This window comes from Trichosurus vulpecula, chromosome 3 (assembly GCF_011100635.1).
Source record: "Trichosurus vulpecula isolate mTriVul1 chromosome 3, mTriVul1.pri, whole genome shotgun sequence".
Lineage (NCBI taxonomy): Eukaryota > Metazoa > Chordata > Mammalia > Diprotodontia > Phalangeridae > Trichosurus > Trichosurus vulpecula.
This window is the reverse complement of record NC_050575.1, coordinates 46,976,036-47,000,714: the sequence shown is the minus strand read 5'-3', so window position 1 is coordinate 47,000,714 and position 24,679 is coordinate 46,976,036. Positions and strand designations below refer to the sequence as shown.

The 24,679-nt window shown below is 38.6% G+C and overlaps 1 gene segment (V, D, J or C); it reads right to left on the bottom strand.

Moving 5' to 3' along the window:
• Positions 1-20,083: 20,083 nt before the first annotated feature.
• On the bottom strand, positions 20,084-20,666 carry LOC118842025. The segment is given in 2 exon segments: positions 20,084-20,454; positions 20,538-20,666. Coding segments are annotated over 2 exon segments (417 nt in total).
• Positions 20,667-24,679: the final 4,013 nt, after the last annotated feature.

Genomic DNA, 24,679 nt, shown 5'->3' with positions numbered 1-24,679 from the left:
TGAGTCTATAAATCACTGTTTAGGACTTGCTAGTAAAAGGGTCTTAGGTTTTTAGACTTTTCCCATTTCAGACATTAAATGTCTATGTGTCCTATTCAACCTGAGAGTACTTGTGGTCCTTGCATATGTTAAGGCAACTGATGCCATGTGGGCAAGATCTAGATTAGCCATGTCACTTGTGTTGTTACAAAAAAAAAATCTAGGCAGTTCTGTTTTAAATAGAGGGAGAGTCACCTCTGCTGCCAGGAATTGAGCTTAGGATAAGAACAGTCCCAGGGAATACAATTGTAAGAACTGCCTGGCAGTGACACAGTGACCATAAAAAAACAACATTTTGACTATTACAAATACCAAAAATAACTACAAAATACATATGAAGGAAGACACTGTCTGCATAAAGAGAAAGAACTGATAAATGGAATTATGTACAGGATGGATTTACATATATACATTTCTGTCTAATAGCCATCTCTAGGGTGGAAGGGAATAGAAAAAAGATATTTACATAAATTTTTAAAACTTTAAACTTATTTAAAAGGAATAAGAAACTATACATAATAAATTTGAAATTTCTTGTGCAAACAGTTTTTTATTATATGATATTATGGAAATGGTTGTTTCATTCCATAAATTAAGAATAAAGTCATCTTTATTGAGGGGGCAGAGCCAAGATGGCAGCTGGAAAGCAGGGACTAGCATAAGCTCCCCACCGAGTTCCTCCAAAAACTTATAAAAAATGACTCTGAACCAATTCTAGAACTGCAGAACCCACAAAAGAGCAGAGGGAAGCAAGACTCCAGCCCAGGGTAGCATAGATGGTCTCTGGGTGAGGTCTATACTGCACGGAGCTGAGAGCGAAGCAGAGCCCAGCATGGGTGGCGCGGACCAACCAGACCAGGAGTCAAGCAGAGTGGGCCCGAGAGCCCTGAATCACTGAGCTGCAGCAGTTACCAGACTTCTCAACTCACAAACACCAAAGACAACAGAGAAGGTTAGTGGGAAAAGCTGTGGGACTGGAAGGAGTTCACAGCTTGGCTACCACCATGGGGGCGGGGGGCAGCGGAGGTGGGGCAGCTACAGAACTACAGCTGCAGTTGCTTCCAGACACAGGCCCACCTGGTGGGAGGAATTAAGTGCCGGATCAGAGCAGGACTGAAGAGCCAGCTGAAGATATAAGTCCAGTCCATGTTGGGGGTTCTTGGGGAAGGAGGACTGCTGGTGTGGCAGAGCTGGCTCATTCCTACAAGCTTGGAACATAGTTCTCTTAACACAACAAGCAGTCATACCCCACAGAAAAACTCAAGAGTCAGGCTAGGTGGCTGGAAACATGGCCAGGCAGTGAAAACACACCCAGATTCAGTCTCAGACTTCGGATTCATTCTTTGGTGAATAAGAAGACCAAAATATACAGGCAGAAGAAGTCAACAAAGTCAAAGAGCCTACACCAAAAGTCTCCAAGAAAAACATGAACTGGTCTCAGGCCATGGAAGAGCTCAAAAAGGATTTGCAAAAGGAAGTTAGAGAAGTAGAGGAAAAATTCGGAAGAGAAATGAGAAGGATGAGAGAAAACCATGAAAAACAAGTCAATGACTTGCTAAAGGAGGCCCCCAAAAATACTGAAAAATATACTGAAGAAAACAACACCTTAAAAAATAGACTAACTCAAATTGCAAAAGAGCTCCAAAAAGCCAATGAGGAGAAGAATGCCTTGAAAGGCAGAATTAGCCAAATGGAAAAGGAGGTCCAAAAGACCACTGAAGAAAATGCTACCTTAAAAATTAGATTGGAGCAAGTGGAAGCTAGTGACTTGATGAGAAATCAAGATATTGTAAAGCAGAACCAAAGGAATGAAAACATGGAAGACAATGTAAAATATCTCATTGGAAAAATGACTGACCTGGAAAATAGATCCAGGAGAGATAATTTAAAAATTATTGGACTACCTGAAAGCCATGATCAAAAAAAGAACCTAGATATCATCTGTCAAGAAATTATCAAGGAGAACTGCCATGATATTCTAGAGCCACAGGGCAAAATAGAAATTGAAACAATCCACAGATCACCTCCTCAAATAGATCCCAAAAATAAATCTCCTAGGAATATTGTCACCAAATTCCAGAGCTCCCAGATCAAGGAGAACATATTACAAGCAGCTAGAAAGAAACAATTTGAGTATTGTGGAAGCACAATCAGAATAATACAAGATCTAGAAGCTTCTACATTAAGATATCGAAGGGCTTAGAATATGATATTATGGAGGTCAATGGAGCTAGGATGAAAACCAAGAATCACCTACCCAGCAAAACTGAGTATCGTGCTCCAAGGCAAAATATGGATTTTCAATAAAATAGAGGACTTTCAAGCTTTCTCAGTGAAAAGACCAGAGCTGAATAGAAAATTTGACTTTCAAACACAAGAATCAAGAGGAGCATGAAAAGGTAAACAAGAAAGAGAAATCATAAGGGACTTACTAAAGTTGAACTGTTTTCTTTACATTCCTACATAGAAAGATGATGTCTATGATTCATGAGACCTCAATATCATAGTAGCTGAAAGGAATATGCATATATATACATATATATGTGTGTGTGTCTATACATATATATACATATATATATGTATAAGTGAATGTGCATGTATGTATGTATGTGTATATATATATATATATATGTATATATATATATAAAGAGAAAGAGAAAGAGAGAGAGAGAGAGAGAGAGGGCAGATACAGGGTGAGTTGAAGATGAAGGGAAGATATCTAAAAGAAATAAAATCAAATTAAGGGATGAGAGAGGGATATATTAAGAGAGGGAGATAGGGAGAGATAGAATGGAGTGGATGATCTCGCATAAAGGTAGCAAGAGTAAGCAGTTCAGTGGGAAGAGGGGAGAGGGCAGGTGAGGGGGGAATGAGTGAATCTTGCTCTCATCAGATTTGGCCTGAGGAGGGAATACATACACACCCAATTGGGTATCTTACCCCACAGGAAAGAAGAGGGAAGAAGATAAAAAAGAGGGGAATGATGGAGGGGAGGGCAGATGGGGGTGTAGGTAATCAAAAACAAACACTTTTGAAAGGGGACAGGGTCACAGGAGAAAATCCAATAAAGGCGGATGGGTTGGGAAGGAGCAAAATATAGTTAGTCTTTCTCAACATGAGTATTGTGGAAGGGTTATACATAATGATACACATGTGGCCTATGTTGAATTACTTGACTTCTTAGGGAGGGTGGGTGGGAAGGGAAGAGGGGAGAGAATTTGGAACTCAAAGAAATAGAGTATCTTTTCCCTGCTTTTATCTACCTCTTCTTTCTTTTCTACTGAGCAGGATAGGAGGTAGTTCAGTGCTCTTGTTCCATGAGGGTAAATGGTGAAGATGGGAAAGTAAGGGTGGGGGATTTATGAGGTCCATTAGGACCTTTCCAAAAAACAAATTATTTCCTTATCAGCCATTAGCTTTGTGAAATCTTGCATAACGGAAATAATCTGAATTGTGTGATATGTATGATTCACGAGATCTCAATATCATAGTAGCTGAAAGGAATATGCATATATATATATGTGCGTGTGTGTGTGTGTGTAAACATATATATACATATGCGTGTGTTTATGTGTGTATATATGTAGGTATATATACATATATATGTGTGTGTATATATATATATATACACACACACACACACACACACACACAAAGGGCACAGGGTGAGTTGAATATTAAGGGATGATATCCATAAAAATAAAATCAATTTAAGGGACAAGACAGGAATATATTGAGAAAGTGAGAAAGGGAAAGATAGAATGGGGTAAATTATCTTGTATAAAAGTGGCAAGAAAAAGTGGTTCTGTAGGAAGGGAAGAGGGGGCAGGGGAGGGGGAATGAGTAAATTTTGCTCTAATTGGATTTGACCTGAGGAGGGAATACCATACATACTCAATTGGGTATATTACCCCACAGGAAAGAAAGAGGAAGAAGATTAAAAAAGGGGGGATGATAGAAGGGAGGGCAGATGGGAGAGGAGGTAATAAAAAACAAACATTTTTTTTATAAATTTCTTTATTTATTTTTAGTTTACCATGCACAGTTCTACATAGTTTTGAGTTCCAGTTTTTCTCCCCTCCCTCCCCCCTCCCTCCCCAAGATGGCATGAAGTCTCATATAACTGTCATGTATAACTTCGCATTGAATTAATTTATGCACTAGTCAAGTCGTGGAGAAGAATTTTGACCAATGGAATGAATCATGAGAAAGAAGAAACAGAACCAAAAAAAAAAAACCCCAAAAACAAAAACAAAAGAGAAGCAGAAAAGGCGAGCATATAGTGTGCCTCAGAGAGAGAATTTAAAATTATTGGACTCCCTGAAAGCCATGATGAAAAAAAGAGCCTAGATGTCATCTTTTAAGAAACTATCAAGGAAAACTGCCCTGAAACAGAGGGCAAAATAGAAATGGAAAGAATCCACCAAGAGCCCCAAAGAAAAACTCCTTGGAATAATGTAGCCAAATTCCAGAGTTCCTGAGTCAAGGAGAAAAATATTGCAAGCAGCCAGAAAGAAACAATTAAAGTATTGTGGAAACACAATCAGGATAACACAAGATTTGGCAGCTTCTACACGGAGTGATCAGAGGGCTGAAATGTGATATTCCAGAGGTCAAAAGAGGTAGGATTAAAACCAAGAATCACCTACTCTGCAAAACTGAGTATAATACTTCAGGGCAAAATATGACCTTTCCAGAATTTTTTGTTGAAAAGACTAGACCTGAATAGCAAATTTGACTTTCAAATAGAAGAATCAAGAGAAACCTGAAAAGGTAAACAGGAAAGAGCAACCATAAAGGACTCATTAAAGTTGAACTGTTTACATTTCTATGTGGAAAGATGATATTTGTAACTCATGAGACTTTTCTCATATATACATACATATATATATACACACACACACACACACACACACACACAAAGTTATATATGCATACATATCCAGATATACAAAATATATGTATATAGTGTGTGTATATGTATATAAGTGTATATGTGTGTATGCATATGTGTGTATATATATGTATGTGTGTGTATGTATGTGTAGATAGAGGGCACAGGGTAAGGTGTAAATGAAGGAATGACATCTAAAAAAAAATTAAGGAGTGAGAGAGGATTGTAATGGGAGAAGAAGAAAGGAAGAGGAAGAATGGTGTAAATTATCTCGCATAAAAGAGGCAAGAAAAAGCTTTTGCCATGGAGGGGAAGAGAGGGGAACGTGAGAGGGAATGAGTGAATCTTACTCTCATTTGATTTGGCTTAAGGAAGGAATAACATACATGCTCAATAGGGTATGAAAATCTCTCTTACCCTACCCAATAGTAGGGAAGGGATTGGATAAGATGTGTGGGGTGGGGGGAAGATGGTAGAAGGGAGGGCAAATTGGAGGAGGGGCAATCAGAAGCAAACACTTTTGAGGAGGGACAGTGTCAAAGGAGAGAATAGATATGGAGTGGGATGGGATGGAGGGAAACATAGTTAGTCTTTCTCAACATGACTGCTATGGAAGTATTTTGCATGACTACACATGCATAACCTACATTGTCTTTTCAATGAGGGTAGGTGGGGTGAGAAGAAGGGAGAAAATATAGAATTCAAAGTTTTAACAACAAATGTTAAAAATTGCCTTTACATGCAACTGGGAAATAAGATATACAGGAAATGGGATATAGAAATCTATCTTGCCCTAAAATAAAATAGAAGGGAAGGGGATAAAAGAAGGAGTGGTGGGTGGTGTGATAGAAGGAAGTGAAGATTGGGGAAAGCAGTAATCAGAATTCATTCCATCTTGGGGTAGGAGTAGGGGACAGATGGGGAGAAAATTTGGAACTCAAAATCTTGGGGAAGTAAATGTTGAAACTAAAAATAAATTAATTAATAAAATTAATTTTGAAAATGATTAATAAAAATTAATAAAAATTTAAAAAGAAGTGCAAACAGAGCTGGATATCTTGCATTTTGTATGTGGAACAGGAAGTAGGGCAGTTTTGCTGTACAACACAGTGTGTAGAAGTGAGTGATACCTAATAATACAGGGATGGTAGAAAGTAATCAGGTTGTAAAAAGCTTTAAATGACAAAATAGAAGAGGTTTTATTTGACCCATTTTTCTTCTGTGTTACTTTTTTTCAATTAGTGAAAATCTGTCTTATAAGAACCCTAGCAAGGAATATGCATAGTTAAGAATCATTTACCACGTCCAAACAAATATATGTCTTAATTTGAACCTTGTATCTATAATCTCTCCATCAGGAAGGGGATACTACGGATATCATAAATCCTCTGGAGTTATGATTACACATTGATTTGATCAGACTTTTTAAGTCTTTCAGATTTGTTTGTCTTTACAATATTGTTGCCATTGTATAACTCATTCCTCTGTTTCTGCTCACTCTGAATTAGTTCATAAAAGTCTACCCAAGTTTCTCTGAAAACATTCATTTTCTCATTTCTCATTGCACAATAATATTTCACTATACTATGTAGTAATATACACTATTACATACTATGTTATGCTATGTTGTGCTGTTATATCATAATTATATAATTTTATATATTATGTTGTTATATTTTTAGATGCAATATATTTTATATAATAAATATAACTAATATATTATACTGTGTTATGTTTCTTATATTTATTATGTAGCAACTAGGTGGTGCAGTGGGCCTACAGTCAGGAAGACCTGAGTCCAAATTTGGTTTCAGACATTTACTGGTTGTATGACCCTGGAAAAGTCACTTAACACTGTTTGCCTCAATTTCCTCATATGTCAAATGAGCTGTAGCAGGAAGGGCAAACCAGAAGTCCAATACTTCAAGGTTTAGGGTTTATTAATCACTAAGCAACAGTATGCTTTGCTTCTGAATATTGTACAGCTACTCTGCTAAGTTTTCTATTTCTTAAGGAGTAAAAAAAGGCTCCCCCTTTCTTCCCTTTCCTTTTTATCTCTTTTTAGCATTCCTATTTTCTCTATTGATTGTCAATTTTGTTGCTACTGTATCTGAAGTGATTACTACACCTACTTTTTTCACTAAAAGTAAGGCATAATATATTTTGCTTCAGCCATTTATTTTAACTCTGAATCTTTATGTTTCAAATATGTTTCCCATAAAGACAATAATGTTGGATTCTGCTTTCTAAACTACTGCTATCTTCTTCCATTTTATGTCAATTCATCTCATTTTAATCACAATTTTGATCATGTTTCACTCTATCCTACTTGTTTGTTTGTTTCACTTTTCTCTTTGTAATTGTGATAGAAATGAGTGTGCTCAGCATCAGTGCTGTAATTTTGATGCAATCTGCTACTACCTTTCCCTTCTTCTCTTTCCCTCAGCCAGAACTCAAAAACACGGTCATAATCAACCTGTCCTTTTTAACTCCTTTTATGAGACTCCTGTTTCATTGTTTATTTTGCTTAGGACTCATCCCTCCATTAATCTACCTGTCGCTTCATATAGCTCCTGTTTGTACCTGTTGTGTGAAATCTATTTCTGTCTCCAACTGTTTCTGTATTGTCTAATCTTTGAACAATTGAGATAAAATTGAGATTCAGTTTTGCTTGTTCCCATTCCATCCTTTTCTTCTTATGTGAATAATCCTGTATTTGTGCATCTTAGTTATATAAGATAATTATTTCCACCCTCCTGTCCCCCTTCTCTTCCTTTTTTTCTTTTCAAATCATCAAAACATAAAAAAAACTCTGAGGCACACTGCCTTTTGTAACCTCCTCTCTGGTCCCAAATGATAAGGTCTGAAGGGATACATACATCATAAGCATAAGCACTAGAGCCCTGGAAGCATCAGCACCCTCAAGGCCCACCTCCAGCCCAGTCCTAATAGCATACTCAGGGAGGTAACTCCTTTGGAGAAGGAGCCAGCCTTACCAAGAACAACTTCTATGCTCAGGGCAGGGAAGCCAGACAATTGAATCAGTAAGGCACCCTGAAGGAGAGACACCACTTCTTAGCAAATCGAACTACCACCACTTTCTTGACCACTACCTCTCTTTCAACACTGATGGAGAAATTACAAGACCCTGAACCCCAGAGCCTTTGGGAGCAGCAGTGATTCCAGCCCAGTGCCCTCAGTCATCGTCTCTGTGGAGATGCAGCCTGGCATTTCTTACATGAGCTATAGGCAGAGCTACTAAATACCCAGAAGATAAAGTTTTTGTCAACAAAATATTTGGTAGTGTCAAATATAAGTATAAGAATCTTGTGTGATTTGATCAGTAGAAATGATATTAAAGAAGAGATATTGGCACCTGCTTTTTTAATGTACCATTAAGGATCTTGGGCATTTACATCTGGCTTGCTGCTGAAACCTTCCTTATATGTTGTCTGTTCCATTAGAATATGAGCTCCTTGAGAGCAAGGATTGTTTTACTTTTCCGTTTGTATCCCCAGTGCTGAACATTGTACTTTATATGTAGCAAGGACTTAACAAATGTTTTATTCTTTCATTTCTCTTCTTTATACTAAAATATGAAGTTTATCTCTGATTAGTCCTCTGTGCTTACTGGCTAATATAATTATTTTTATGTTATTGCATTTGCATTTCAAATTTTTTATACAACACTGTTGTTTTCATAAGGTTAATTTTCCCCTTTGAAATACAATGTTCAATTTTGCTAAGTAAGTTAATATCAATTTTAAGCCTACATCTTTTGACTTCTGCAATCTCATACCCCAGATAACACTATGTTTGCTAAATCTTGCATAATTGTGATTTGGACTGCTTAATACCTAAAGTGTTGCTTTCTGGCCAATTTCAGTATTTTTACTTTGAGCCTGTAATTCATGACTTTGGTTATAATGTTTCTTGGAGTTTTCATTTGGTGGTATCATTCTGGAGGTGATTAGTGAATTCTTTCTATTTTCTTTTCCCTCTGCTTCTAAGAGATCTGAGTAGTTTTCTCTAATGAGTTTTTATAAAATTATCTAGGCTCTTTTTCTAGTTCAAATATTATTTTTTTAATTAATTTATTTAACATATATAGTTTTCAACATTGATTTTCCCAAGAGTTTGAATTACAAAATTTCTCCCCATTTCTACCCTCCCCCCCACTTCAAGATGGCATATATTCTGGTTGCTCTGTTCCCCAGTCAGCCCTCCCTTCTGTCACCCCACTCCCCTCCCATCCCCTTTTCCCTTACTTTTTTGTAGGGCAAGATAAATTTCTACGTCTCATTGCCTGTGTATCTTATTTTCTAGTTCCATGCAAAAACATTTTTTTTGGTTTTGAACATCTGTTTTTAAAACTTTGAATTCCAAATTCTCTCCTCTCTTCCTGTCCCACCCACCCTCCCTAAGAAGTCAAGTAATTCAACATAGGCCACACGTGTATCATTATGTATAACCCTTCCACAATACTCATGTTGAGAAAGACTAACTACATTTTGCTCCTTCCCAACCCATCCCCCTTTGTTGAATTTTCTCCCTTGACCCTGTGTCCTTTCCAAAGTGTCTGGTTTTTTTTTTTTTTAATGCAATTTATTTATTTAATATATTTGGTTTTCAGCATTGATTTTCACAACATTTTGAATTACAAATTTTCTCCCCATTTCTACCCTCCCCCCCCACTCCAAAATGGCTTATATTCTGGTTGCCCTGTTCCGCAGTCAGCCCTCCCCTCTATCACCCCCCTCCCCTCTCATCCCCTTTTGCCTTCCTTTCTTGTAGGGCAAGATAAACTTCTACGCCCCATTGCCTGTGTATCTTATTTTTTAGTTGCATACAAAAACTTTTTTTGTTTTTGAACATCTGATTTTCAAACTTTGAGCTCAAAATTCTCTTCCCTCTTCCCTTCCCACCCACCCTCTCTAAGAAGTTGAGCAATTCAACCTAGGCCACACATGTATAACATGTATATCCCTTCCACAATACTCATGTTGTGAAAGGCTAACTACATTTTGCTCTTTCCCAACCCATCCCGCTTTATTGAATTTTATCCCTTGACCCTGTCCCCTTTCCAAAGTGTTTGTTTTGATTACCTCCACCCCCATCTGCGCTCCCCTCCATCATCCCCCCACCTTTTATTTTTTTTTTATCTTCCTCCTGTGGGGTAAGATACCCAACTGAGTATGTATGGTATTCCCCCTCAGGCCAAATCTGATGAGAGCAAGGTTCACTCATTCCCCCCTCACCTGCCCTCTCCCCTTCTCCCACAGAACTGCTTCCTCTTGCCACCTTTATGCGAGATAATCCACCCCATTCTATCTCTCCCTATCTCCCTCTCTCAGTATGTTACTCTCTCATCCCTTAATTTCATTTTATTTCTTTTAGATATCTTCCCTTCATCTTCAACTCACCCTGTGTCTGCTCTCTCTCTTTTACATATATATATACATATATACATATATAAACGCACATATATATATATACACATACATACATATACACATAGATATATACATACATACACATTCACTTATATATATACATTAACATACATATACATATATACATATATATATATATATATATGGATATTCCCTTCAACTACCCTAATACTGAGGTCTCATGAATCATACTCATCATCTTTCCATGTAGGAATGTAAACAAAACAGTTCAACTTTAGTAAGTCCCTTGTAATTTCCGTTTCTTCATTACCTTTTCATGCTTCTCTTGATTCCTGTGTTTGAAAGTCAAATTTTCTATTCAGTTCTGGTCTTTTCACTGAGAAAGCTTGAAAGTCCTCTATTTTATTGAAAATCCATATTTTGCCTTGGAACATGATACTCAGTTTTGCTGGGTAGGTGATTCTATGTTTTAATCCTAGCTCCATTGACCTCCGGAATATCGCATTCCAAGCCCTTCGATCTCTTAATGTAGAAGCTGCCAGATCTTGGGTTATTCTGATTGGGTTTCCACAATACTCAAATTGTATCTTTCTGGCTGCTTGCAGTATTTTCTCCTTGATCTGGGAGCTCTGGAATTTGGCAACAATATTCCTAGGAGATTTCTTTTTGGGATCTATTTGAGGAGGCGATCGATGGATTCTTTCAATTTCTATTTTGCCCTGTGGCTCTAGAATATCAGGGCAGTTCTCCTTGATAATTTCCTGAAAGATGGTATCTAGGCTCTTTTTTTGATCATGGCTTTCAGGTAGTCCAATAATTTTTAAATGATCTCTCCTGGATCTATTTTCCAGGTCAGTGGTTTTTCCAAGGAGATATTTCACATTGTCTTCCATTTTTTCATTCCTCTGGTTCTGTTTTATAATATCCTGATTTCTCATAAAGTCACTAGCTTCCACTTGCTCCAATCTAATTTTTAAAGTAGTATTTTCTTCAGTGGTCTTTTGGACCTCCTTTTCCATTTGGCTAATTCTGCCTTTCAAGGCATTCTTCTCCTCATTGGCTTTTTGGAGCTCTTTTGCCATTTGAGTTAGTCTGTTTTTTAAGGTGTTGTTTTCTTCAGTGTATTTTTCAGTATTTTTTTGGGTCTCCTTTAACAAGTCATTGACTTGTTTTTCATGGTTTTCTCGCATCCTTCTCATTTCTCTTCCCAATTTTTCCTCTACTTCTCTAACTTGCTTTTCCAAATCCTTTTTGAGTTCTTCTATGGCCTGGGGCCAGTTCATGTTTTTCTTGGAGGCTTTGGTTGTAGGCTCTATGACTTTGTTGTCTTCTTTAGGCTGTATGTTTTGGTCTTCTTTGTCACCAAAGAAAGAATCCAAAGTCTGAGACTGAGTCTGGGCGCGTTTTCGCTGCCTGGCCATATTCCCAACCAACTAACTTGACCCTTGAGTTTTTCAGTGGGGTATGACTGCTTGTAGACTTACGAGTTCTATGTTCTACGTTTGGGGGGGGAGGTGTCAGCTCTGTCAGAGCCGCACTCCTCCTTCCCCAAGGACCCCCAGTCCAGACTGGGCTTAGATCTTCAGCAGGCTGTTGCACTCCTGCTCTGATTCGCCACTTAATTCCTCCCACCAGGTGGGCCTGGAGCTGGAAGTAACAACAGCTGTAGCTGCTCCACCTCCGCTGCCCCCGGGGCTGGAAGCCGAACCGCGAACTCCTTCCACTCCCGCAGCTTTTCCCACTAACCTTCTCAGCAGTCTTTGGTGTTTGTGGGTCGAGGGGGGACTGGTAACTGCCGCAGCTCACATATTCACGGCGCTAGGGCCCCCTCCGCCCGGTTTCTGGTCTGGATCGTCCACGCCGCTCAGGCTGGGCTCTGCTCCACTCCGTTCCCAGCTCCCAGGTCCGTGTGGAATAGACCTCACCCAGAGACCATCCAGGGTGTCCTGGGCTGGAGCCCTGCTTCCCTCTGCTGTTCTGTGGGTTCTGCTGTTCTAGAATTGGTTCAGAGCCATTTTTTATAGGTTTTTGGAGGGATTCGGGTACGGAGCTCACTCTAGTCCGTGCTTACCAGCCGCCATCTTGGCTCCGCCCCCCTCAAAGTGTCTGTTTTTGATTGCCTCTACCCCCATCTTCCCTCCTTTCCATCATCCCCCCCACCTTTTTATCTTCTTCCCTCTTCTTTCCTGTGGGATAAGATACCCAATTGAGGATGCATGGTATTCCCTCCTTAGGCCAAATTTGATGAGAGCAAGATTCACTCATTCCCCCCTCACCTGCCCTCTCTCTTACTCCCAGAAAACTGCTTCCTCTTGCCACCTTTATGCGAGATAATTCACCCCATTCTATCTCTCCCTATCTCCTACTCTCAATATATTCCTCTCTCATCCCTTAATTTGATTTTATTTCTTTTATTTTCTCTCTCTCTCTCTCTCTCTCTCTCTCTCTCTCTATCTCTCTCTCTCTCTCTCTCCATATACATACATACACATTCACTTATATATATATATACATAAACATATATATATATATATATATGCATATTCCCTTCAGCTACCCTAACACTGAGGTCTCATGAATCATACACATCATCTTTCCATGTAGGAATGTAAACAAAACAGTTCAACTTTAGTAAGTCCCTTGCAATTTCTTTTTCTTGTTCTTTTTCTTGATTACCTTTTCATGCTTCTCTTGATTCTTGTGTTTGAAAGTCAAATTTTCTATTCTGCTCTGGCCTTTTCACTGAGAAAGTTTGAAAGTCCTCTATTTTATTGAAAATCCATATTTTGCCTTGGAGCATGATGCTCAGTTTTGCTGGGTAGGTGATTCTAGGTTTTAATCCTAGCTCCATTGACCTCCAGAATATCGTATTCCAAGCCTTTCGATCTCTTAATGTAGAAGCTGCCCAATCTTGGGTATTCTGATTATGTTTCCACAATACTCAAATTGTTTCTTTCTGGCTGCTTGCAGTATTTTCTCCTTGATCTGGGAGCTCTGGAATTTGGTGACAATATTCCTAGGAGATTCCTTTTGGGAACTATTTGTGGAGGTGATCGACAGATTCTTTCAATTTCTATTTTGCCATGTGACTCTAGAATATCAGGGCAGTTCTCCTTGATAATTTCTTGAAAGATGATATCTAGTCTCTTTTTTTGATCATGGCTTTCAGGTAGTCCAATAATTTTTAAATTATCTCTCCTGGATCTATTTTCTAGGTCAGTGGTTTTTCCAATGAGATATTTCACATTGTCTTCCATTTTTTCATTCCTTTAGTTCTGTTTTATGATGTCCTGATTTCTCATCAAGCCACTAGCTTCCACTTGCTCCAATCTAATTTTTAAGGTAGTATTTTCTTCAGTGGTCTGTTGGACCTCCTTTTCCATTTGGCTACTTCTGCCTTTCAAGGCATTCTTCTCCTCATTGGCTTTCTGGAGCTCTTTTGCCATTTGAGTTAGTCTATTTTTTAGGGTGTTGTTTTCTTCAGTGTATTTTTCAGTGTTTTTGGGGTCTCCTTTAGCAAGTCATTAACTTGTTTTTCATGGTTTTCTCACATCCTTCACATTTGTCTTCCCAATTTTTCCTCTACTTCTCTAACTTGCTTTTCAAAATCCTTTTTGAGCTCTTCCATGGCTTGTGACCAGTTCATGTTTTTCTTGGAGGCTTTTGGTGTAGGCTCTTTGACTTTATTGATCCCTTTAGGCTGTATTTTATGGTCTTCTTTGTCACCAAAGAAAGAATCTAAAGTCTCAGAGTGAATCTGGGTGTGTTTATGCTGCCTGATCATATTCCCAACCAACTAACTTGAGCCTTGAGTTTTTCAGCGGGATATGATTGCTTGTAGACTAAAGAGTTCTATGTTCCACGTTTGGGGGGATGCGCCAGCTCTGCCACACCAGCACTCCTCCTTCCCCAAGAACCCCCAACCCGGACTGGGCTTAGATCTTCAGCAGGCTGTGCACTCCTGCTCTGATCCGCCACTTAATTCCTCCCACCATGTGGTCCTGGGCCTGGAAGCAACTGCAGCTGTAGCTGCCCTACCTACCCTGCCCCGGGGGCTGAACTGTGAACTCCTTACACTCCAGCAGCTCATTCCGCTAACCTTCTCTGATGCCTTTGTGTTTGTGGGTTGAGAATTCTGGTAACTGCTGCAACTCACTGAATCAGGGTGCTAGGGCCCGATCCACCCTGCTCCTGGTCTGGTTGGTCTGTGCAGCTCACGCTTGGCTCTGCTCAGCTCCACTCCCAGTTCCCAGCTCCCAGCTCCACGTGGGATAAACCTCAGCCAGAGATCATCCAGGTTGTCCTGGGCTGGAGCCCTGCTTCCCTCTGCTGTTTTGTGGGTTCTGCAGTTCTAGAACTGGTTCAGAAACATTTTTATCGGTTTCTGGAGGGATTCGGTGGGGAGCTCATGCTGGTCCCTACTTTCAGGCCGCCATCTTGTCTCCGTACCCCCATCCCAGTCTAAATATTCTTAAATTTTCTCTCCTTGATCTGTTTTCCAAGGAAGTTGTTTTTGATGTAAAATACATCATATATTCATGTATTTTTCATTCTCACAACTGCTTTAGTATTTATTGTCTAATAGGATGACTGGTTTCTATTTGGTCCATTCCAATTATTAAGGAGTTTATTACTTAGGTAAGATTTTGTAGCTATTTTACAAGCTTTTAATTCTCTTTTCGGTTCTTCTTTCCATTGTCTTCATGGCTCTTTTTATCCTGCCATTTAATTAATTTTTTAAAAAAATTATATTCAAATGTTTTTTAACTACTTTTTCCTCTTCTCCAGAAATTCTAGTTGATCTGATGCAGGCTGAACTGCTTACATTCCAGCGTGAAAACATGATATTTGTAACTCATGAGACCTTTGTCAGTATTAGGGTAGTTTAAGGGAATATTCATTATATATAAACAGAGGGGATAGGGTGAGATGAATATGAAATGATGATATCTAAAAAACAAAATTAAAAGGTGATAGAGGAATATATTGGGAGAAGTAGCAAGGGAGAGATAGAATGAAATAAATTATCTTACATAAAAGAGGCAAGGAAAAGCTGTTATAATGGAAGGGAAGGGGGAGAGGTAAAATAGAATAATTGAACTTACTCTCTTTGGATTTGGCTAAAGGAGGGAATAACATACACACTCACTTGGGTATTTTACCCTACAGGAAAGTAGGGCATAAGGGGATAAGGGGGGATGTTAGAAGGGAAGACAGATTGGAGTGGATAGTCAGAAACTAACACTTTTGAAAAGGGACAGAGTCAAAGTAAAAATAGAATAAATGGGAGGTGGGATAGGATGGAGGGAAATATACTCAGTGTTTCACAAAATGCCTATTATGGAAGTGTTTCACATGAAAACATATGTATAACATATATTGAATTGCTTGCCTTCTCGATGGTGGTGGGTGGAGAGGGAAGAACAGAGAGAATCTGAAGTAAAAGTTCTAAAAACAAATGTAAAAAACTGTTTTCACATGCAACTGGGAAATAACATATACACCCAATGGGGCATAGAAATCAGTCTTGCCCTACAAGAAAGTAATGGGGAACAAAATGGGGGGTGAGTGGGGTGATAGAAGGGAGGGCAGACTGGGGGAAAGGGCAATCAGAATGCTTGCCCTCTCATGGTGGGGGGGCGGAGCAGAGAGATGGGGAGAAAACTAGTAACTCAAAATCTTGTGGAAATGAATTTTGAAAATGAAAAATAAATTAATTAATATTTAAAAATAAATAAATAAAAAATAAAACCCTAAAGAACTTTCTATCACACTGAGAATAAGCCATATTGATGATGAAGACAGTGTCCATCCTTTGCCATCTCTCCAATTGTTCTCAGTACTAAGAGAAAGCTTTTTCTCTATTTCCTTATATTCTCTGTGTCAGTCCCCTCCTATTTCTGGTAAAGGAAGTACCATAACTCTCCCTCATCCTTGATTTCGAATTGAATCTGCTCATGGGTGACTTTTTTTCTTAGTATCTCTGTCCCTGTCCCTAGGGTCCTATGTTTCCTTCTAGGACCCTAGCTTATTTTTAGATTTGGAATCCACCTGTTGCTTACTTCTAGTACTAATCATGTTCTCTCATATTCCTGTTTTAGCTAGAGGTCATGAGGCATGAAATGGACAGGAGAGTTGAACAAGGCTCCCATTGTATCTCTAGGCATCATATACTGTTTCTAATAGAAGTCCCTTTTATATGGTATGGGAGGCACAGAGTTCTCCTAGAGGGGCATGAATGTGTCTTCTCCATTGTCAGAGGTAGAGCATTTTGGACTGAACTTCTGAGTAGAGGCACCACTCTCCTTCTTCACAGTTCTCAAGTCTACCATGGCTATGTCCTCAAGAAATACAGCATCTTTTCCCTGCTTTTATCTACCTCCTCTTTCTTTTCTACTGAGCAGGATATGAGGTAGGTCAATGCTCTTGTTCCATGACGGATAGAAGGTGAAGATGGGAAAGTAGGGGTGGGGGATTTATGATGTCCATTAGGACCTTTCCAAAAAACAAATTATTTCCTTATCAGCCATTACTTTTGCGAAATCTTGCGTAACAGAAATAATCTGAATTGTGTGAATTCTTCGTTTTTTCTTCCCTGGCATAGGACTTGTATTTTTATTTTTTGCCATTGCTTCATAATCTTTCAAAAAAGATAAAAATTTTATGTTATATAAAATATAGATAAATTTTACAAATAGGTCTTTTCTGTTTTATAAATTCTCTTAGAGATGTAGACTTGGCAGTGGTATTGCTGGATCAAAGGGTATACTTCTTTGGTGGCCAAGAACTGGTAACTGAGGGGATGCCCATCAATTGGGGAATGGCTGAACAAGCTATGATATATGATTGTGATAGAATACTGTTGTGCTATTAGAAATGACAAGACTGATTTCAGAAAAACCCAAAAAACTTTATTGAACTGATGGAAAATGGAGTGAGCAAAACTACTATAATGCTGTACACAGTAACAGCAACATTGTGTGATGATCAACTGTGATAAACTTAAGCTCTTTTCAGCAGTACAATGATCCAAGCCATTCCCAAGGAAATCTTGATGAAGCATGTTATCCATCTGCAGAGAAATAACTATAGAGTCTGAATGCAGATTAATTACTATTTTCACTTTTTTCTTTCTCCTGGTTTTTCACTTTTGTTCTGATTCTTCTTTCACAACATGACTAATGTGGAAATATGTTTAACATGATTGCACCTGGATAGCCTATATCAGATTCCTGACTGTCTTAGGGAGGTAGAAAGGAAGGGAGGGAGGGAGAAAAATTTGGAACTCAAAATCTTACAAAAATGAATGTTAAAAACTGCATTTACATGTACTTGGAAAAAATAAAATACTATTAAGTGCAAAAAAAACCCAATAAAAACATTTTTAAAGCTCATCAATATTTGTCAGTAACAGAATATCTACATCCATGAACACATGTTGAATACTTAATTGGTGACCAGAAGTGGAGTTTGGTTACTATGACACCCAACACAGTTTTTTCATTAAGGTTATATAAGTTGAATACTCCCTTTCCAAGATGTTGACCATGATGACTGCATGAAAAATCTTTTCTAAACATATCTGTCATGGTGCTAGTGGAGTTTCTGGAAGCAAGTGCTTGATTGCTGTTGAGTGCAGGAAGCCCAAGCACAATGGTGGGAGGGCATCTGAGATGAGTAATTACAACTTCCTTACTTTCAAAAAAGTAATTTAAATAATTTAAGTCATTCTAGCAAAGTTTACCCATTTGCTTTAATAGTTTGGGACTATATTGGTCAGTCAATCACTAGAAGCTCCTCATGTTCATCCTCAATTCCCTTCATACTTCAAGGCCCCAGAATCTTCTCAGGCTGATTAATGAAATTCCTTACATCAACTAAAACTATAAACATTTCTTCACACTTGCTTATAAGTTGTGAATGGGACATTTTAGTCTCTATGTAAAAGTATGCTTAATCTCTGCATAATGCATGTGATAACCCTTTATGCATACAATACTGAGATTAAAATGGGTCCCATAGTATTTTCTTGTGGATCCTATTTACAATTAATTGATTATGTCCTGTAACTGACTACCTAGTCATGGTTCTATGTCTCTGAAGGTAGTTCAGAATTCAGCTGACCTAACTTTTGAAATCCAGTCCACTTGATAACCACTGCTCTATTCTTGTCTCAAGAAATTCTGCTAACCTTGAGGGAATATGGCTTGCCATAAGAGAGTTGGGCAAAATATCTTTGCACCACCAAACTATCCTTCAAGAATATCTGGTTAGCTGTCCAAAGAGGACTAAGTCATTAACTTGAAACTTGCAAGTGGAGTCAGTTAATAACCACTTGTGAGTCACAGAAAGGACTGTTCTCAGGCCTCATTCTCAACTTCCAAACAACCATGTTGTTCCCCTACACCTCAGCTATGTAATCAGTCCTGTTATATTCAAGCTCTTGATGTCACCTATTAAGTTGCATTCCTTGTTCTCTACTCACAGAAATCTATGAAAGGGAAGCTGTCTTTTGCTTGCCGTCTTTGGCTGGAGAATGAAAACAATGATTGACCCATCTTATTCTCAGGTTACCAGCCTTGAAAAAAGAATATTGAGCTGCTTAAAGAATGTGCCTTAATTTACCTTTTTGTTAAATTTAACATAAAACACTACTCAATGGTTTGTTATACTTCATATGGATATTTCTGTGCTTAATGTGACATTGTATCAGAGTATTTACTCATGACATATATAACATGGAAATCACATCTCAGCGGTATGGGAGAGTCTCATTCAGAAAGGAACAAAAGGTCAAATCAGCGAAAAGTATTTATTTATGAAGCACTAACTTTGTACGGTGCACAGTCCTATGGTAAGTAATGGGAATATAAAGAAAGGTAAAATATAGTACCTGGTTTTAAGAAGGTCAGTCTCATTTGGAGAGACTATTTAAAAATAATAATTACATGTGTACATATATATATATATATATATATATATATATATATACACATTATAATTACAAATATATGCAGTGCAAAAGTACAAGAAATAGAGAAGATTGGGAAAGTAGAAGAGGCGAGATTCTAGGTGAGATCTGAAGGAAGTCAAGGGGCAGGAGGCAAGGATAAAGGAGAAAACAATTCCAGCCAGTGAAAATATATATGGTAGAGAGAGAATTTCTTGTGAAAGACACAGCAAGGAGGTCAGTGTGGCTGGATTGCTGAGTATTTGAAAGGGAATAAAGTAGAATAAGAGAGGAAGGAACCATACCATGGAAGGATTTAAAAGCCAAATAAGATTGAATATTTTATCATGGAGTTAATAACAAGTCTTTGGAATTTGGGGAAAATGGTCAGGCAGGCCTACACTTTAGGAAGATAATTTTGATAGCTGAGTTAAATATAGAGTGGAATGAAGAGAGTACCAGGGCTGGGAGAACAACAAGCAGGTTAGCATAATAGTCCAGGTTGAGCTGGTAAGAGGGTGGTTGCAGTACCTGAGGAGGGTAGGGAGAGTATACTAGATATGTGATGAAAGTAGAATTGACAGGAGAGATTGAATAAGGTGTGGGGGTGGCGGTGAGAGCGAGCCATTGAAAATGATAGCTTGATGCCGGAAACATTGCCTCTCTTGGGACAGAAGAAAAAATAACAAAGACCATAAATAGAAATGGTTCAGATTCACTCTACACCTGTTACTGGATCTAGGCATCTTGTACTCCATGCATCATGACCTCAGGCCCCTTCTGGACTCACTGGCACATCCTCTCCTGGCAGGGGAAGTTTCTGTCTGGTCTCACATTCCTTTTTCTCACTGTGTCTCTTGCACAGTAATACAAAGCCGTATCCCCAGTGTTAAGGGAATTCATCTGTAGTTTTAACATGCTGTTGCCATCATCTCTGGAGATGGTGAATCGACCTTTCACAGAGTCTGCATAGTATTTACTACCACTACTAGTAATTCCTGCAACCCATTCCAGTCCCTTCCCTGGAGCCTGGCGGACCCAACTCATGTAGTAGTTGCTGAAGGTAAATCCAGAACCTTTGCAGGAGAGACTCAGAGATCCTCCAGGCTGTCTCACATCTCCCCCAGACTCCACCAGCTGCACATCACACTGGACACCTGCAACACAGAGACATGGCATTAATATCAATAGTCATATTAAGTCACCATTTCATATTGTCCCTCTCTCTCCATAAAACTACCTTGGAAAATACTCAGAAGGAAAATCCAGTTCAGTCTAAATTTCATGATGAGTTCCTAGGTTAGTCCTCTGCACAGAAGGGCACAAAGAGCTTGAGCTTGTCTCCCAGAGATACAGGTACAGGTTTAGGGCTGCTTTTCATGCCAATAGGGAGGGACCCAATTTGCATGTCTTGCTCTATTCAAAAAGAGGAAGAACACCTTCTTCCCAGTGAGAAGCCTCTTTCCTGAACTTCAGCAAGAAAACTCTCATAGAGCTGGTCCCAAAGCACTGGAGAATGTTGATGACTCTGAGATTTCCAGAACTGATGGTTTTGACTCAGTGTCAGTCACGCCACATCACTTCCTCAAGTGGAGCACATGTAGTAGGCTTTTCTGTGTTCCTAATAAACTTCTAACCAATGTTAATCCCATTTCTGATTTTCAAAGCTCCTCAACCATCTACCATTTCCAATAACCAACAGATTGAATCTGTTTTATTAATCACTTTCTTCTGAGGGTCCTTGGTCCTGATCCTTGGCACTCTACTGTGTCCTGAGTCAACTTTCTGTCTTCTTTTACCTAGGATTGCATTTTACCTAAATAAGAATCTCTTTTGAAAGAAACAGCAAGGAGGTCAGTATCACTAGATTGCTGAATATGTGGAAGGGAATAAGGTAGAATAAGATAGGAAAGAGCCATGCTATTGAAAGATTTAAAAGCCGAATAAGATTGAATATTTTATTCTGGAGGTTATAACAAGTCTCTGGAATTTGGAGGAAGTGGTCAGGCCTGTGCTTTAGGGAGATGATTTTGATAGCTGAATTTAGTAGGGACTGGAGTGAAGACAGTACTGGGACTGGGAGAACAACCAGCAGGCTAGCATAATAATCCAGGATGAGGTGGTAAGAGGCTACCTCAGGGTGGTCCCAGTTATACTCACATATTGCCTTTCTAGGAACAGCTCATGTTCCTTGTTTCACTCCTCTAAATGGAGAAATTGAGTTAGGAAAGTCACAGTTCACAATAAGGAAATTGCAAGTCTCCTCCAACAAATACCTTGCCTCTTAGAAAGACATATCCTGTTTGATGGGCCAGAGAAACAATTATCCTCTGAGACACTGACCTGTTAATCTGATCTATGGAGAAAGTATGGCTCAGATTTCTACAAGATGATCCTCATATTTCAAGTACCATTCTCATCATCCAGAATATCTAGCTCTGCTGCCACCTGCTGAACATTTAATTGTACAGTCAGAAACATGTTTCTATTCCCACTTCAACATCCTTTCTTTTTTGAGAAGAGAGATTAATAATTTCAGGTTCCTTATCCTTTTAGAGATCTATATCTAGAGTTCTTTCTGAGGTAATCATTTTTTTTCCAGAACTCAACTCAGTGGGGGAAAAATACAGATAAAAATCCATCAATCTCTCTCCTCACCACCAATATAGCTATGGCATCTTCATCACAAAGCAAGGAGTCTGAGCCATGTCTCTTTGTTTTCTCTCTTCTGTTATTGTTATTACCTTTTAGGTGGGTCTTTCTTAGGCTATTATTTACCAAATTAAGGATAACATAATAAAACAGAGTTGTAAACAGAGTTGAATGAGTATAGAAGAGAAAAGCTAAGAGCGGTAGTCTTGAAGTGCTGAGTCTATAAATCACTGTTTCAGATTTGCTAGTAAAAAGGTCTTAGGTTCTTAGACTTTTCCCATTTCAGACATTAAATGTCTATGTGTCCTATTCATAGATAGTAAAGGTTGCAAAACTTGAGTGTCCCATTGTCTTTGCAATCAAAATGGGGTCTTAGCACTTAGTTCAACCAAGTGCCCTTGAAGAGTTTGGCCTTTATTTCCTTGATTAAATTAGGAGTCCTTGATGACCCCCTTGCTTCAAGGGAAAGCTTAGTTAACATGGGTTTCAGTGACAGGTTTGTGACATCAGAGGCTTTTAGACCATGTGGGTTTAAGTCACCTCTTTGTGACGATTTTAGGTCATGTGGGTGAGTCCTCTGTGTGTCTCACCCTTAACCCTGAAAAACATATAAAACCAGGGGTTGGCTTTCTCTTTTTCAAAGCTCTGACCCACAACAGCAGTGGCACATTTGACTCTGGGACAGCCCTTGTTATGAGCTCCGGGGATGAAGTTAGATGTTGGTAACTATGAATTGTATTTGGTCTGTCTGTCAATGTTTGTGATTCGTTTATATTTGCTCTGAAGTTCAGATTGCTGGCTGTTTCCCCTGAACTAAGTGAATGGTATTTGTATGCTGAATTAAAGTAAGCTTGTTAACCCCTTAACGTTGCTTTCCTTACTAAAGCAGATCAAAAGACCCTAGGCTTTTGCAGCTATTTGTGAGCTGGTTGCTATTGATTTTACACCCCCCACAGCAGCTGCTAGCCAGATTGTTGAAATACCCATTCACTGTTTATAATACAAATTTAAAGATTTTAATTTTAAAAAGATTAAAGATTTAAAGATTTAAATTTTAATAAACCTGAGAGTACTTGGGGTCCTTGATTATATGATGAAGGCAACTGATGCCACGTGGGCAAGATCTAGATTAGCCATGTCACTTGTGTCATTATAAAAAAAGCAATCTAGCCAGTTCTGTTTTAAATAGAGGGAAAATTGCCTCTGCTCTCAGGAACTGAGCTTAGGATAAAAGCAGGCCCAGGGATTATAATTGTAACAGCTGCCTGTCAATAACACAGTTACCATAAAAGAAAAACATTTTGACTATTATAAATGCCAAAAATAACTACAAAATGCATATGAAGAAAGACACTGTCCGCATAAAGAGAAAGAACTGATAAATGGAATTATGGAAAGGATGGCTTTACATATATACATTTCTGTCGAATAGCCATCTCTAGGGTGGGAGGGAATAGAAAAAAAATATTCACATAATTTTTTAAAACTTTAAACTCATTTAAAAGGAATAAGAAGCTATGCATAATAGATTTGCAATTTCATGTGCACTCAGTTTTTTATCATATAATATTATGGAAATGGTTGTTTCATTCCACAAATTAAGAATAAAGTAAATTTTTTAAAGAGCAACATGGAGATTTCACAACAAGAGATAGGAAATCAGGGTCTTGAAGTGGCAGAAATTTGAGGTGGCTTGGTCAAGATATATATAGATACACACACACACACACACACACACACACACACACACACACACACACACACACATATATATATATATATATCTTTCAACTAGCATAATCCATGCATGTTCCCACTCTTCCCATAGACTCTGTGTGTACTTGTGGGAAAGTGTGCCTCATATTTATAGTTGAAAGGTTCATACTCCATAGTTGACCTTACTTTGAAGTAGTTGTGTCAAGAGGTTTGGGGTCCATGAGTTGTTTAACAGTTTCTACATTAAAGGATCAGAGGGCTTGAAATGTGAGAATCCAGAAGGCAATGGAGGTAAAATTATGTGGGGTCCCAAATGGAGAAAACACTTTATGCTTGAATGAAATGAGAAGTTGTTAACTTAAACTCTGTGAAAGGTGGAAATGCAGTCAAGGTGACCTGTTAAAAATCATAGCTTGAATACTGAATCACAAATTCAGTATCTAAGTCAAAATTCAGATAATGTGTCAAGTAAAAGCCACAACAAGAATATGGTGACCTCTTTATGACCATTTTGACCAGTATAAATTCTTGTGTTTAGGCTTTTACCCCATGAAATGAGGTAAAAGCCCAACCTTGCAAATAAGCTCATTACTAAGCAGAAAACTCCAAATATCCAGCAATTGGTAGTGATGCACTCTCTAGCTCATCCTCCCTTTATTTTTTACAATTCCTGTGGCTTTTGGGGAGAGGGGTTCTTTTGCAGGGATTCACTGATTATTATGGCTTCTGCCACAGACCAAAACTCTTGGCAGTGAATCATCATACTGCTCCAATGATTGAACTACTAACTATAATCAATCTGGAGCTCCTTGGTGTTTTCCTTTGGTATTGAACTTGCATAAGTGTTTTGGGGAGAGGGGGAGGAGATGCAGGATACCCTAGGTGGGAGAATTCCATACCTTATATATGACAAGCAAGAATCACCTACCAAGAAAAATTGAATATAATCCTTTCAGGAGGAATATGGATATTCAGCAAAATAGAGGACTTTCAAGCATTCCTGATGACAAGATC